Here is a 17128-nt window from a genome sequence, read left to right as displayed (position 1 = left end):
AAACTGTGATTCCTAATCTTTTCCTCTGTCTCTAGAAATGTAACTAGGTGTGAGAATTTTGATGAACACTTCATTGTAATTTTATGTAATTTGATGTTGCCATGTAAATCTCTTTTATAGGTCCCTTTAGATGGAATTTAATGCGGCAAAAACCTTGTCATCAGAAGGATTAATGCCTGCATTAGCATTTCCGCAATAAAATCAGAAGCTAAGTGGTGGAGGCCACAGACACCTCAAACCTGGATTCCTCTGCTCTGCATTAAGTGCTGGAGTTTTTATTACTTGCTGTAGGGAAGCCATTGCCAATGCTTACAAGGAACTGCTTATCCCTGCTTCTCTGGGTCCTGTTTGATGGAGGTCTTCTAACGCCACTGCATCCACAACCACAACAGACTTTAGGAGGGCCAAGAGAAAATGTCCCAGTGCCAGGGAGCAGATCATCTGCCCAGCGAGTCAAACGAGGCTGGGTGTGGAATCAGTTTTTTGTGCTGGAGGAGTACATGGGCTCTGAACCTCAGTATGTGGGAAAGGTAATTTTTTATTCTTTCTTTAAAAGCTGGAATGACACAGATTATTAGTAAAATGTGCTATAATCATGTACCTGTTTCTGGTGGGAAAATCTTCAACTGACAGTAGTTCCCTCTGTTCATCCCCTTCACAATTCAACTTCTCATATAGCCACTACAGACATTGTTATTTCTAGTGTACAAGTTTATAACATTTACTTTCTACCTTTGTATGTTTGTCTTATTTCTTTATTCCCCCTCAAAAAATGGGAGTTCTGAGATATTTATGGTGCGCAACTAATTTAATCTACTGTAACAGCCTTATTTTTTAGCAACAAATGCCAGACAGATATCAGAGATAAGATTTAAACCTGAAGTCTCTAGCCCAGAATGTGCAGTCATTTCTATGATTGTTATGGTTACTCCAATTCAGATTTCAGCTGACGAAGATACCTGCTTTTTGCTCTGTTATCCTGCACCTCAGTATAAATTACTTTTATTTTGATTGTTCAGATTGTTTGCAAGTATTTATTTTTTTTGTTTGCTTGTTTCAGAAATCAGACTCTTAAATTACAACTTTTTAGTCTGTGTGCTGACACACATACACAGGCAGAGAATGTATGCAGTTCTCTCATTTTACGGTCACTGTTTCTGTATTAGAGCATAAGTAATTTGATAGCCAAGTGTTCAAGGGGTGTGTGGGGTTAATTATATAATAGAGTTTTCAGAAAATAAACCTGAAAATGAGACCTGAAAAAATAGTAGCACAATCTATAATTGATGCTGTATATAATTTTCAGTGGAAGTAAAGGCCATTACTCAATGAAAATAAGAGGTCAAGAGCCCAATTCCTGAATCTCCAAATTCCACTTGCCTAAACAGTGAGGTTCAAATTCACCTGCCATAAGAAGGAGGCATCATGCTTCAGTTTGTATTTTAATAACATGTTTTAACTTTTTAAAATTTAAAAACTGGGAATGTGGATTGTGTTTTTTGATTTTATTTTTTTTTCCTAAATAGAATTCACAGAAAATTAATTATTCCTCCTACCCTTCCAGGAAGCTATTCTGAATAGAGGATGCATGAATAAAACAGCAAAAGACTGCATGTAGTTCACTAGATGATTTGACAAACCAGACAAAAATGTATTTGGATATTGCACTTGTATGCGCTAGTGTCAAGCACTGAAAAGTAAAAATTGTTTACAAGAAGCAGTATCCTTATATCACAAAGATAATATAATGTTTTACAGTCTGAAGAGAGAGGGATCACATAATGAAAAATTGCATCTTTGTGATGTCTGGTTGATACTAATTGCACTTTCTCTAACGCATCTTTGTTCTGGCTACTAGCTACCGATGCTAACTAAGACTTTAATCACATTCAGTGCTGTAGCACTGACAACATGATTGCTGTGCTTTTTACCTCAGTAGACAGAGTTGCTATTGCTGCACCACCGTCATTCATTAGACTCTATATCTTTATTTAAGCTAGCCTGGGTGGTCATTTAGTGTCAGTTCTAAACAGCCAAAATACTAATAATTTTCCACAAAATGTACTATTGTCAGTATATTTGAATTTCAGCTTATAAACAACTTCTGAACTAACCTGATATTTTCATGAAGAGTAACACTATCACATCACAGATTTGCCTGTCATGTTTTTTAATTCTTAAGACTTTTTTTAACTGTTAAATGTTGTGGAAAAGACACTTTCCAAATGTGAGGAAAAATCTAATTAAAGTGTAGCACACACAATCGTGATATGTCTTGACATAATATAATATACCAATGTTCCCTAAAAAAACCCAACAAAATAAAATATGGAATTATATTGGTGGTGGATATTCAAATAAATTTGAATATTAAATTATACCTCAATAACATTAAGTTAAAAAATTGCTTCCAGAATAATGTAATTCATTCTGGATTACTGTTTTTTTCAACACTGTTTACTGCCTGTTTGTTATAACTTATTTCTTTCTGTATTAACTATTTGTTTTCATATACCTGAAAAAAAGAACCTGTCAGGTTTTACATAATTCTTTGCCTAATCTCTTTAGGATCACTTTCAAAAAAACCCCAACCATAAAACAACAACAAAAAAACAAACAGAAAAAAAAAAAGAAAAAAACAAACAGAACAGAAAAAACAAACAAACAGAAAAAAACCCAACAGTTGGAGATGTGTTTTCCCTTTTTTTCCCCACAAAGTTTTCTTAAGAAGGGAGATCACTGAGTGGGAGAAGTTCTTTAAAAAAATTGTGGTTTTAAATACTGATGCTGAAAGCCATGGTTTCTATAAATTTAAACCATTACCAACATACTGAAATACACTCAACAGTGACTATTAAATATATTTAGATCTTATGTAATTTTTTTAAATTATAGAAAATTATTAAGGTAAGAAATTCAAATTATTTTGATCAAAGAAATACATTTGGTTTATATTTACCATAAATTAGCTTTATTCCAAAATCATATTTTTGAAGACACTTCTTTCCATAATACTGTTGTGCTATATTTTAAAGTGATATTAAGTATATGATAAAGGGCAGGATATTTCATCTGACCTGAAATCACAGGTTTTTTTATCTTCTTCCAACCATCATAGCCAGACACAATATAGAGATATGTTCCTTGGCTTTTGCATTACTTGTAATAGAAAGGCTGCACTAATAACATCACAATTATTTATAAGTAGCAGTTTAATATGTTTATGAATTCAGCTGACAATTGCATTAAACACTTAGGGGTGACTAGTTAATTTTCAAAGCCACCTCTAAGAGAACACAGATTTACAGCAATAATGTCAGCTGTTATCAGCCAATGCACTATTCCTTTTATGTCTGTTTTTAGAAGACTATCTCAGGAAGTGTCAAGCAGCAAATCAAAATATAGCTTAGAAACTGATGAGGATTAGTCTAGCTCACAGTTAGAGATCTTGAAATAGTCTTCATGTTGACACCTGAAGAGCCATTTAACCTGAATATGAAATAAAAATTTGGAAATCATCTGCTTCCATAATATGGAAGAACCATAAAAATCCATCTGATTGCCAAACAAAAGATATCCCCCTTTAGCAGAGATCCATGTAAGCAAACCCAGGCTACAAAGCATAATTGGAATATGATGTTACCATGTGATCCATTAAAACTGAAGGGATGCTGGAAGGCTTGCAGTAAAATAAGACTTGCTCATGTACTTACTTGGCTGTGTTTTATGTGTTTTCCTGGTACTGTAAAGCTCCAGAAGGCCATGCAAAACAGCACATGTGGATTAAGATAAAAAAGTTCATTCAACTTTTTTTTTTTTATTAGAAGCTCAGTTCTCAATCAATGGTGATAGAAATCATCCATGATCCTCAAGCATGGCCATGTCCCAGCACAGTTTCTAGTGACTTAGCAAGGTAGCAGTTTAATTGCCCTAATGCAGGAGTGGCTCAAGAGGGAGTGACCCTACCAGAACATTATAAATCTTGCTGTAATCCTTGTGTATTTTTGTGGTTCAATAGTGACATGCAGGGGCAGCCATTTTTCTTCTGTTATCTAGGGTACAACAACTAAATATTCTCAGCTTGCAAGATACTATCTTACTAAGGAATAATGTATGTTTTGCAACATTTTGTTCTTCAAACCTCCGTTATATTATACATACATACATTGCTACAGATTTTTGTTGTTGTTGTTGTTATGATTCTTACCAGATGAAAAATATAATAGTCACAACTGCCCTTTGGCAGTACAGGGTGCACGTAACAATATGGTATTTTTCATCTGCCTCAGGCCTGAGAAAGCACCATACATCAAGGCAGAAACAGCACTGATTTGGAGGAAGCAGAGCTCTATTATCTGTGACTAGACCAGTACTTTTCTAAAATCTAATAATTCCTAAGCATCAGTATAGAACTCATGTATGCATTTCATAGTGGATAGTTTATAATATAATGAAATGAATGTTGATGACTTTCCATCAGGTTTAAATCAACAGCTTTTTCTGAATGTGCGCTCTGATTTTACAGTTATTTTCTCTATTGGGGGAGTGCCCGCAGGACAGAGCAGCCTGAGAAGGAAATTTTGCACTGTTTGTGCAGAATCTGTTCTCAGCCAAATTTACAGTGCTGTGGGTATCATTTTGGTGTTACTCACAAGTGTTGAGTTAACTTGAAAGAAAAAAATAAAAGGACAAGTAATATATGCAATGAATTTGAAAGCTACTACTATTTGAAGAAAAAAAAAAAAAACCTGAAGTCTCTGTTCATATCTGTATTCTGATTAATCTATTTAAAAATAAAATTAGATTTCTACTAGGTTTTTGGTAAGAGAGTCACAATAATATTTCATTTAAAGCTATCATAAGGGTTTTTCCTGACTTACCAGATTCTGTGCTGGTAGCTATCTATGCTGAAGGACCAGTCACTAGAGACTAAATCAGCTCTCTTCCTGGAAGGACTATCTCCTCCATTTATTCTATTTACCAGCCCTTGGACCTGCATCTGGAGAATAGCAGTGGGTTTCTTGTCCCAGGTTCTCATATCCTCTTTATATTTATCATGCAAGAGAGACCACAGATGGCATCAAAGCAGGTCCCATCTCTCTTGTTGTTGTCTCTTAGCAGGACATCTCCACTTAATGGCTGTAATACAAGCTCCACTTTCTCTAGGGAGGTACTGGGATTTACTTTCCCATCTGTCCAGCATCCTATTCCTTCTGTCAGTCATTCTTGAAATGGCTGAGGTGTGGAACTGATGGGTATCAGAGATCATGTCTCCATAGTGTTGTGCTTTGAAAGCCAATTCACACACATTTGGTCTTTCATAGTCCTCAAAACATCCCATGAAGGAGAATATATGGGCATGTGCTGCTGGTACAGCCTACACAAACCTCTGGAACATGGGTGTGTCACACAAGACTTCATCAGGATTTGTAATCCCATGGTTATCACAGATAATAGCTAAGATTAAGGTAATAGCTAGATTGCATAGGTAATTCTCTCAAATACCTGATGGCTCTCTCAAGAGTGGATGTTCTGCTTCAGTGCCAGCTGATGTCACCCTTATTGGGGTATCTCTCTTATGGATGAAAGAAGTCAGCTCCATAAGGTGGTAGTTCCTGGCTTTCTACCAATTGCTTTATCAATACTGGTATCTCTGGCCAGGGATCCCAACTGCCTGGTTTCTCTTTAATCCATGTCATAGATATCAGCCTCACTATCAAAGTATCAGAGCAACCAACAAGGAAGTGGCTCACCTTCATTGCAGTTAAAGTCCTTTCTTATGAGACACAAGTCCTTAGAAAGAAAGGTTGGACAAGATCCTCATCCTCATCTGCTTGAGAGGGGCCTGCTCCTCCACCTGCTTGAGAAAGGCCTGCTCCTCCACCTGCTTGAGAAGAATCTTCTCCTTCATCCTCTTCTGCTCTTGTGAAAACTTGAGATTTCAGATGGGGATAAGGGCTGGGACCTTTTGCCTTGGCTTCACCCTTGGTCACAGGTTTAACTTTTGCTCCTTTGTATTGAGTGGCAGTGGCCTTGGTCTTTGCAACAGCAGCAGTAGTGGCAGCAGCCTGTGGGGGAGTGGCAGTGGCATGTCCCTCTGCGCATCCACAGTACATTGTAAGCATTCAGCAGAAGCATCCTTAGTGAAACAATGCTATTCAGATAAAGAGCTGGGAGATTCAGCCCGAGGGAAAATGGAGAGGTAAAACTGAACCTGCTGCTGCCATTAACAACACAGGTCTTTCTGTTCACATGAGAATTTGTATTGTACACATACAATGCCACCATACAGATCAGTATCAATACCTCTGTGGTCACTAGATAGATTATTACATGGTTGATTATGGCTATAGTCCTGTCAATAAATGATAAAACAGTAACAAGAGCAGCTACACAGAGCAGTATTATCCCAGCTGCATAGGACATGTACAACTGCATGTTGGGAAAAAAGTCCAGCAAAAACATTGCAGAAATTATCTGTCCAGTTTTCTGCCTGACAACATATACAGCAGAAGTGTTGCCTGTAGCTGTCTCTGGGAATACTCCCATCAGACGTGGAATTCTAAACATTCAGCCAATCAGAGTTTATAGCCTGGGCTTAAGGTACAGTCCCACATTGGGCAACAATAAATTTTTGTCACAGTTTGACTCACGATTGGCAATTAAACCAGGAACAACAATGCCCTCAATCAGCTCCCCCTCCCACCCAGGTAGTAAAAAGAGAGAGAGAATAAGGAGAGAGGCTTTCCAGACTGAAAACTTAACAGCTTTAATTAAATACTAATTATAAAATAAAATATGTACAAATATATGCAAGTATGTGCAGGAATGTACAACCCCTCTATCACCTCCCTTCACCCCCAGCAACTCGCACAGCACTCTCCTTAGCTGTGAACAGTCCCAAAGAGTCCCACACTGCTGCTGGAGATAGCAGAGGAGTAGACAGGAGCTAAGGGGAGAATTATGAGTGTCAGGAATGCATGGGCCTAGGGATCAAATGAGATGGAGTCATCCCTGGATTCTGGCCATGAACAAAAGAAGGGAAGAAGAACTTGACTTCCATGATCCCTGAATTTATACTAAGTGCCATGTAAATACATGGATGCAATAATGTGTTTTGCCAGTTTTCCCCTCTGTCTAGTCCACTCCTCTCTATGGAAGTGTTGTAGATATTACCCTTCTGCTCTTTTAGTATTTGAAAAAGCAGATTCAACAAGAAGAACAAAGTGTCCTTGGTCTCTCAGCAGTAACTATAAACATTTGGTCATTATCAGTCCACTGGCTGGTAAACTTGCTGCTGCTTTCAGCAAATGTGCCACTTAAAACAGAGAGTTCACTGGATAAAAAACCAAAAACAACCAGTAAAAAGAAAATTTGCTTTATCCTGGCTCAAACTGGGACATATGCCCACAGCTGAAGTAAAAATACTAAAGAGAAATTTGTGTATAATTTCCATTAGTCATTTCCATGGTGTCTTCTTCAAGGAGATGAGACTTGTTTTAGGCACCACTGATAGTAATGTGTTAATTGACTCCCATGATGCAGGACATTACAGTTACTAATTTCTGGATGATTTTAATTTGAAAGATCTTTCAAATAGGATTTATAATAATGAGTTTGTTTTGTACAACTTTAACCCACAGTGATTTATATACCCAATTCTGTCTGCAGAGTGAAGCTCTTGCTGGGCCTTGGTGATCCTTGGATGGTAATTTAAAGCATGACCAAGCATGATCACATTAGCCGGACTTACTAAGCTGTCTGACTGATTTTATACCATGCACGTTTTCAAGTAAAAGCATTGTCACAATTTATTACAGATAAGAAAATTGATGAGGAGAAATGAAGCAGTAAAAAAACTGTAAGAGGAATCACAATGCCAGGCAGAACTCTGTACTTCTCATCTTGCTGTGTTGAGCTGAGACCATTATATCTCTTACTTACATCTGTTTGGTGAAAAAGATGATGACTTTAAAAGCTTTCCATCCTGTATATTGCATAAAGTATGGGAGAGACAAAACAATTTTGACAGCTGCATGTGAAAGCATGAGAAAGAAGTAGAACCATAGAAATGCAAAACTCCCATGAGGAAGTCAGACTTTCATTTAATGTTTACTTTTGGAAGTTTCATCTTCCAAGATGAGCAACTTAGAACATTTCTCATTGATCGAGTGACTTCACTTACTGATTTATTTAGGTAGCTCGTAGTGGGAAAGTTAGAAGTAAAGAAGTGATAGTAGCAACACCTTTTGCCTGTGGTCCTCGTAGTCATTGAAATTAGGTATTCAGAGATGAAACAAAGACGTGAACTATGTTTTCATTAATTGCATGAGAGAGGAGAAAAAGTGAGTTCAGGACTAGGAGACATCAAAATGTCCCTTGTCCTGTCACTCCATGCCCTTGTAAAAACTCCCTCTCTAGCTTTCCTGTAGGTGCCCTTCAGGTACTGGAAGGCCACTGTGAGGTCTCCCTGGAGCCTTCTCTTCTCCAGGCTGAACAACCTGAACCCTCTCAGCCTGTCCTCACAGGAGAGGTGCCTCTGATTTTTTTTTTATTTTTTTTTTATTTTTTAATGTCCTTCTTATGTTGGGGGCTCCATAACTGGACACAGTCTTCCAGATGGGGTCTCACCAGAGCTCAGCAGAAGGGCAGAATCACGTCCCTTGACCTTATGGCCACGCTTCTTTTGATGCAGTCAAGGACATGACTGGCTTTCTGGGCTGCAAGCAGACTTTGCTTGCTGGCTCATGCTGAGCTTCTCATTAACCAACACCTCCAAGTCCATCTCCTCAGTGGTGATTTCAGCCCTGACAGCATTGACACAGGCTGAAAGTAAATCTAATAGAGTTTTAATTACTAATAATTAGCTTAAATTCTGTTTTCTTCTAGAGAAGGCTTTGTTTCATATATCGGTTTAAGGAAAATTTCCATATTGTTAATTATTGCTACATTAGAAAATATAAAAAGAGAATTAAAAAAAAAGTTAAAATAGAATAGATGAAGAATAGTTAAAATAGAATAGTTAAAATAGAATAGAAGATTTAGAGAGCTACTCAAGAAGCAAGATGGCAAGACAGAGCAATTTTATGAGAATTCAGAAATGATAGCAAAAAGGGTGTAGATAGACAGTAATGGAGGGGTCAAGATCCTCCTTTTAGAGCTGGCGGGACTCCTGCCACTTCAGCAGGAAAGTAGGATTGCAAAGGATGCCCCATACATAATATCACAGTATAAAATAAGTTTTGTCGCTGCACTAACAGCTAATTAAACAATTATATTTTTCCTCTAGGTTCACATACCTGAGCATTGTATTCTATAATTATTCGTTCCGGTAATTGTAGCTAAAATTTTATGACTGAGCTATGGCAGTGTTAGCTTAAATAGTGAAAAAATGCTTGAGAAATATGGTGGTGTTTTTTTTTCTAAACAGTTGAGTGCAGTAGTTGTTCTTGTATTTACAACAAGAGAAAAAAAAAGAGTGTGTAGAACAAAGCTGAGCTTGGAACAAAACCCCTGTCTTCTAGCACCAACTGTAATTACAGAAGTTATTTTTTGAGTACATTGTATTTACTTTAACAGTCCATTCCTGAACATGTAAGCTAGAGTTACTATTGATGCTGTTGAACTATTGTAATTATGACCTTTCTACTGCTTGCTAAAAAAAAAAATCACTAATAGATGATTCACTTTTAGTGTCATGAAAATACTTAATTGGTCACTGAAAAAAATATTTCTATGTTTCATCTTGGATACTCTTTTGATACTTCATTATCAGTAGGGATTTAGGCTGGGGCCTATGTTAGTGAACATTATCATAAATGATGTGCAAAAAGGTGTGAGTATCCAGGTGACAGCGTTTGCTGTTCATGTGAAATACTTGAGTTAGCAAAGACAAAGGATGAATTGGAAGAATGGGAAAGGGCCTTATGAAACAGGATTAAAGTATACAACAAAATTTTATATGAAGTGGTACATACGGAGGGGAGGAGGAGATAATTATAACTTCATTAATAAAGTGTTGTGCTCTGAGGCAACCATAATCTCTCTCAAATGAGATCTTGTTTTATAATACTTGTATGCATATTTGCTCAGTGTGTGGTGAGGGCCAAAAAGGCAAATGGGATGTTAAAAATTGCTAGCAGCAGCAGAGGAAAATTAATTTCATCAATACAGTTTTGTGTCTAAATTTCTGGTGAGCCCATATGTCCAACACTAAATTATTTATCTCTGGTCTCAAAGAAGACATGTGTCCCAAAGAACCGGTACAAGTACAAAGAAAGATAGAAAGGAAATCAGTACCTTTGGTCTGACTCCTTGACAGGAACAACTGAGTAAGATGAGATTCCTTGGCCTGGAAAAGAGATGAAGAAGATATGAAAAGTCTCCTTAATGTCTCAAACAGTATGATGAAGTGAAAGGGGATGAATCCCTCCTTCACCAAGGTAAGATGGGGGATACTGAATCAATCCAAGAGGTGGCACATTGAGAGCAACGAAAAGGAAGTGACTAGTATCAGAACAAGGGGCAACAGGTGCAAGTTGGAACATATGAAGTTCCATTTAAATATGAGGAAAAACTTCTTTACAGTGAGGGTTATGGAGCACTGGCATAGGCTGCCCAGGGAGATTTTGGAGTCTGCATCTCCAGAGATATTAAAAACCTGCCTGGATACCGTTCTGTGTAAACAGCTCTAGTTGGTTATCCTACTTCACTGGGAGAGTTGGACTAGATGATCTCTAGAGGTCCCTTCCAACTCTAGCAATTGTGTGATTCTGTGATTCACAAAATGTATAGAGCTAAAATAGGTAATTCCCTGCCAAAGGGTGCTGCAGGTATAAGAATTTTTCATGTGTGGAGAAGGAAAGTGAAAAAGTTAATGAAAAATCAATCCACTGAAGGCTAGTAACTACAGAGTTGTCATTAATGTCTCTACAAATTACTGGAGGCTTGAAAATTATGTGGTGAACTGTGCTTTATCCTATACTTTTCTCCACATACCTGCTTTTGGCCTTTGCTAGAGGCAGAGTTATGGGTTGGAGGACAGTGCAGCACACCATTCTTCTGTGATCACTGGCAATAAGAGTTCTCCATTTAGGAAAAAATGTAAATGAGAGACCTTAAATGAGAAGTGTTTGTTTTGGTCTTGTTCTCAGAAGTGATTAATTTAACTTGGTTGAAAGTCATTTTAACAGTTTGATGGGCAGGAATATGATCAAAGAATAATTCCGTTCTAAAAAGATTAATCTATTTACTTAAATATTATTTCTCCCAGTGAAAATATAGACATTACTACTTCTATGTAAAATGCAAATATCTGCAGTATTTTGTGTTTCAATGTACTAGTTCTTTAGTGAATGTGGCTATATTAGTAATAATATTGGTTTAGCAACTTTAAGACAGTAGTGCTGATGAGCATCCTACTATGATAACAGAATCTGTACAAGGGGTAATGGATTTACAGGGTAAGAGGATAGATTAAGGTTGGCTATTGGGAAGAATTTATCTTCTGTGAGGGTGGAGAGACACTGGAACAGGTTGACTGGACCCGTTGTGGCTGCCACTTCCCATGAAGTTTTCAAGGCCAGTTTGGATGGGGCTTGGAGCAACATGGTCTAGTTGGAGGTGTCCCTGCCTATGGCAAGGGTGTTGGAACTAGATGGTCTTTAAAGTCCCCTTCAGTGTGATGCTGAGAAAAACATCCTGTTTGCAAGAATTTTGTGACACTTGCACATATTCACACCTTGTAAGCTGGCTCAGTACCTACCATTTCACACTGTTTTCTAGTCGTTGTAGCTGGCAAAGGATCTTCCTCTAAAAGATCCTTAAAAAGAACTGAGCCTGCTCAGGCCCCCTGCAAGCCCCTCAGAGGACCCTTTATCTCTACAGTTAGCCTAAGGGCTGCATGTCTACATTATGCATGGCTGTGGTCATACTTAGTATCCTTTCAGCTGAAAGACTGAGCTTGTGCTGCAGTGTGCACACCCAGTTTTTCATGTTGCCTGTGTGATTGTCTCTCTTCCTCCAGACAAGAGAGAATCAGCTCAGTCTGTGCTCAGGCCAGCTTGAGCATGGGCGGGGACTCGATCACATGCAATGAAACCTCCCAAGCAAGCTCATAATCTGTATGTATCACAAATGTGACAACCCCTGAACTGCAGGTGTACCTGCACTCCAGCCCCAACTCAAATGTGGCTGCAGAAGACAGATATGAAGCACTAATATTTCTGTATGTCTTCTTGATGTGATGTTTTATCTTTTTATACGAATCTTACTCCATTCTGAGCAACTGCAACAGGTTGTTCAAATCATACTTTGCAATCTTCTTCACAAAACTGAAGAGACCTGGTAAAGTGGGTAGGAATTGAAATCATGCCAAGTTAGTCTGACTGCCTGATAAACTGAAAAGCAAAAACTAAATGAAAGGAGGCTTTTTTTATACCTTCTGCTGTACTTCTATGGAAGAAGCCCTTGTTTAATTTACAAATTCAAAAACCTTCAGAGTTTCTTATATATTTGCATGTAATCTTGGTATAGAAAATGAATACCACATAAATTGGAGGAGAGTAGATGTCGTGTGTGTTGAGTAAGAATTTAGGCCTGTCAGGAAGGAGTGTGTACACCAGTCTTTGATTTTTCTTTACTTCTCTGGGTCTTTAAAAGTAGTTTTCTGGTCCTTAAAGTGCTTTAAAGAAGCTTAAGATGAAGTAGGTGAAAGAGAATTTTCAGTTCTTGTATTTTAGAGGATAATGTCAATAAATTAATTTTAGTTAGTAAAACCTTTTATCCCTGTGACTATGGCAGTGAGTAAATCATAGTCCCTGGTGATGACACTGTGCCATTCATCAAAGGTTGTTCTATTCAATTATTTTCTGGTTGTTGCTTTTCAGCAGTGTTGTCTGAGTAAGCTGTTGATCACAGCTGATTATGAGTATTTTTTTCTGTATCTTGATGCTGATGTGGGATTACTCTGTTGAAAACAGTACAGTTTTTCAGAGCTCTATAACAGAGAAATCAAAGATGTGTCGAAACACAGATTTGGTAGTTAACAAGAGTTACTGTGTCAAAAAACATCAGCCTATAGTTATTTATGTATTATGTCTTTTACGCAATAAATATTATAATTTTAAAAGTGGTGCAGAGCAGTCTAATTGCTCTAACAGTGTTTTTTTCTTTGAGAAGTGAAGCATAAGCTGTTGAAGAGCAAGCCAAGGGAAAAAATGTCATTGAAGTTATCAGTGCATTGTCTTTCTTCTAGAATCTGAGAACACTTTTTCAGCACTATCATGTAAGCCAGTTAATAGCTACTGTTTGTCAAATCCAGCTGTATCTGCCCAACAGCAGATAACTACTTCTAGTTTAAACCTAACTGATGTCAGTAGTAGAGCCTGAGAAAAAAACAACACAGTGAGTGTTTGGGAAATCAGTAGGTTCCTTCGTAAGCCTAGTGGATTCTGGCAGACAGGATTTGTGCAGTTTAAGAACTGTAGTAAAGATGCTCAAAATTTGAAACGCTGTTCATTTTTACTAAGAATTTCTTTTCAGTAAAGGTATGTATTAATGTGGCATTTTAAAGAAGTACAGTATTTACTTCTTTTGAATAATTTCTGTGCTGGTAGACCAATTTGGTATTATCAAAATGTTGAAGGGCTATTGCACACGTTATCTATATTAGAAACAGTAATTCTGCCTTTTTTTTTTAATAGAGCAAAACACAGAATAAAAATAAGTTATTCTTTCATGTGGGATGCAAACAAGATTGGTTTATTTATCATTTTGACATGTTCATTGCAATATTTAATTTGCCACGTCTGAAAGCTTTTGTAGGGCCTGGTTCCGAATTGCACTTACTACATAATTTGTTCTTTGGCAAGCTGAGTGTGAAATTCTGCCAGGTGAGTCTTGTAGCAACTATAGCATAATTTTATTACCAAGGGTAGTTAAATTAGATATATTTTCAATTAAAAATAAATTAATATGTTAGCTATTATTTTGTTTTGGAGGAACTTTTTGTTGTTGTTCTGAGTTTTGTTTTTGTTGGGTTTTTAAAAGAAATTTTAGTTGATCCTACACAAAATGATTTGTTATTTCCTTTTTCCACTTACTATCATATTTCTAAGGTACTGTGATTCAGAGAGGTGCTTTTATGGGCCTCATCACTAAGGCATCTGAACATTGCAATGATTATCCTTGTAGTGACTCTGTGAGACAAGTAAGTAGTAGCTCTCTTCCATAAACTGGGAGTTGAAACACAGAAAAGACTGAATATTTTGTCAGGGCAACTAACACAGTTGTATTGAAACTCTACAGACTAGAAAGTCCATTCTGTTTTTTTGTATTATTTTTGCATGTGTTTTTGTAATACAAATAATAATCTACAGTGTGATACGATCTGAAATGATAAGTAGGAAGTTCTGTCTACACTTGTAAAGATAGTAGGGTAGCAAGCAGGGTATTAGCATAAAAAAACAAGAAGGTAACTTTTGGATAGTAAATACCTATTAAGCAATGCTAATTGAGTGTTAGCAACTTACTAGTAGGTCTTATGCTAGATTTAGAGCAATGATTAAAATAATACCTATAGGCAATGTTATAATACGACTGCAGTCATTTCTCTTATGTTTAAAAGGATCCTAATGTCTTAAAGCTTCAAAGCTTAAAAGTAAAAACTATCTTTAATATTTAAAATTAGCCAGTTAAAATATTAATAAGAATTCACATATTGGGATTTGATACTTCTTAACACTTTATTTGGTTACAGACAGGTGTCCCTTTCTCTCAACTTCTTGAGGAGTAACCACTTGAGCATGTTTCCCCTCTGAAGGTGAGAAGGTTCAGCACACCTCCTAGGGAAAGTGTGCAGGGGTCTTTCTGATTAAAGATGGGACTAGGCTTTTATAGAATAAAGTGACTGGCTGTCATTTAACTACTTAGCCATGCCTCCAAAATCCTTTATTGGAAAACAAAAGAGGAAACAAAGGAAAAAACAATAAAGTCTTTTCTCTCATTAAGCCAATTCTTTTGTTTATGTATCAGTTCTGGTTTGGTTTCTGTTTGGCCTAGCTGGAGCCAAGCTGGGTTCCATGTTCTCCCACACAGGAGAGCAGCTGGTGCCACAGATACCATCTTTGAAATTGTCACCAGTTCAGAGTTTACTATGTCCTTTGATTTCTGTGGAAACTCTCCAACTCCATGCTAAGTGCAGTGAAAAGACAGTGTGAGACTGGGAGACAAAGATCAATTGAATCACAAAAGGAAACGAGGTAAGCCCAGTGAGGCAGAGGGTCCTGCTACACTGTATACATGGATTCTCAAACTAGATTATAAAATTACTAAAATAACAGAGAAAACAGACAAGCAAAACTATTGTGCTGTTAAACTCTTAATACTCTATCTGCATTATGCTTTAGCTTTTTGACTTGTGTTCCTTGGAATAGATTATTAATTTGTTTCTTTGGGGAGGCCAGCCCCGGAGACTGATTCTGAAGTAGTATCTTTCTCAGACTATTAAATAATTCTGACAGGCTGCTCATTTTCTTTAATTATCTCCAAGTATCAGTAGTTAAAAACTTGTAAAAAATAATGGTATGAGTAATTAGCTTATTGGCCATACTTTTCCTTTAGGCGATACAAGATAATAAGAAGTGTACTACATTTGATGACATTTTATACATTATACAGACAATTTTGCATTACTGGGAAAAATATAAAATCTTATTTGGGGAAAAAAAGCCTGAAATCCCTCTGCCAAATATCCACAGGACAGGAACCAAAGATTCTTTGATGCTGTTTGTGCAGGTTCTGTTACAATATTTGTAATATCAGACAGTTGCTATACTGTGAGTTAGATAAATGTGCAGAAGTTATTTGCTTCAGCAGTTTATCTCCAGTATTACTTTCCAGTAATGTAGTTCAAGCTGCAGGAAAAAAAAATGCTACAAAGGTAAATATAGGTAAAGTTATGTAATGAGTTTGCAAAGCCATTGACCTTGAATCATGATCATGTTTTTAAATAGCTAAAAATAGTTTATAGTCTTAGTATTTATGGGTGTTATAAACTAAAGGACAAGATGAACAAGGGCCTCAACCAATGCATACCAAGAAAGATAATGTTAACAGTTGTCTAAAAGCTGCCAACACCCCATAAGATATTGACAAATTTTATTAACAAAAATCCTTTTCAGAAATTTGATCTTCAGGGATTTTAAAGTCAATTTTCATTTTTCCTGCTAAATTCCAGTGCACTGCACATTATGCCACCACTAATTTTATAACCAGCTGATGAAGTAAAGCTGCATAGCTTTTATAGCTTGACTTAAAGAGAAATTGCCTTTGCTTACAATAAAGATTTAAAGTAAATCCCACTTCCATTTTGAGCTGTGTTCCAAAAATAAATTAGACCTTTCCTAAAAAACTAACTTTTATTCTAAATAAAAAGTGGGTATTATCCTTTGTAAGTACTGAAGTCCTGATCGTGTTTCATAATCATGGCATTTGTGTGGTGCCTGATAGCTAGTATTTTCATTCTAATAGCTAGTGTTTTCATTCCAGTCTAAACTGCACTTTTGAGGCAAATCTCTTGATCATTCAGTCTTGCTTACTATTGTTCACATCAGGAGAGGTCTTGGAGGGTAAAAATTAGATCGCTTCTGGCTAAAAATAAGCCAGGAGGATGCACTACATGAATTGGCACTTAGTCCTTTGAAACAGATGAGATCTTGTCCGCAGCAAAAAAACCCTGAGATATTGATTGTGGAAAGCACTTCTCGGCATCAGCTGCTTCATTCTACAGATCCACTCTTACTGGTTCATGTTACTTGGTAATATAGGTACAGCTCATGTCTAATAAAAAATAGATTTGGAGAAGCTACCCAAGGCTAGCTGAGCGCAGGCATGTTTATTCAGTCCACTTTCCCTATCTTTTAGTTAAATTTTCCAGTGTTTTTAAGGAGAACTACTGAGCAGAAGTGATTTATAAAGTCAAGTAACTGAAGGTGAGGAAGAAATTATACAGAATAGTAGTATAAAATAGGAGAGTATTACCTCAGTTTTTGGAGTATTTCTTTTGTGATATTTATATTTATACAATTTATATGAATAAATATGGCTTGTTTTCATGCTTGTCATGTAC

At 36.8% G+C, this 17128-nt stretch overlaps 1 protein-coding gene across 1 annotated transcript in view; it reads left to right on the top strand.

The window, feature by feature from the left end:
* Positions 1–305: 305 nt before the first annotated feature.
* The window catches only part of CDH12 (cadherin 12, type 2 (N-cadherin 2)), a 153163-nt gene continuing 136340 nt past the window's right edge, over positions 306–17128 (top strand). The window contains exon 1 of the mRNA XM_010002406.1: positions 306–530. Coding sequence (XP_010000708.1) covers positions 306–530 — 225 coding nt within the window. The remainder of the gene's footprint in view (positions 531–17128) is intronic.

The sequence above is a fragment of the Chaetura pelagica genome, unplaced genomic scaffold (assembly GCF_000747805.2).
Source record: "Chaetura pelagica isolate M959 unplaced genomic scaffold, ChaPel_1.0 scaffold81, whole genome shotgun sequence".
NCBI classification, from domain to species: Eukaryota; Metazoa; Chordata; class Aves; order Apodiformes; family Apodidae; genus Chaetura; species Chaetura pelagica.
Note: the sequence above shows the minus strand (reverse complement) of the source record. Positions and strands in the feature narration are given on the sequence as shown.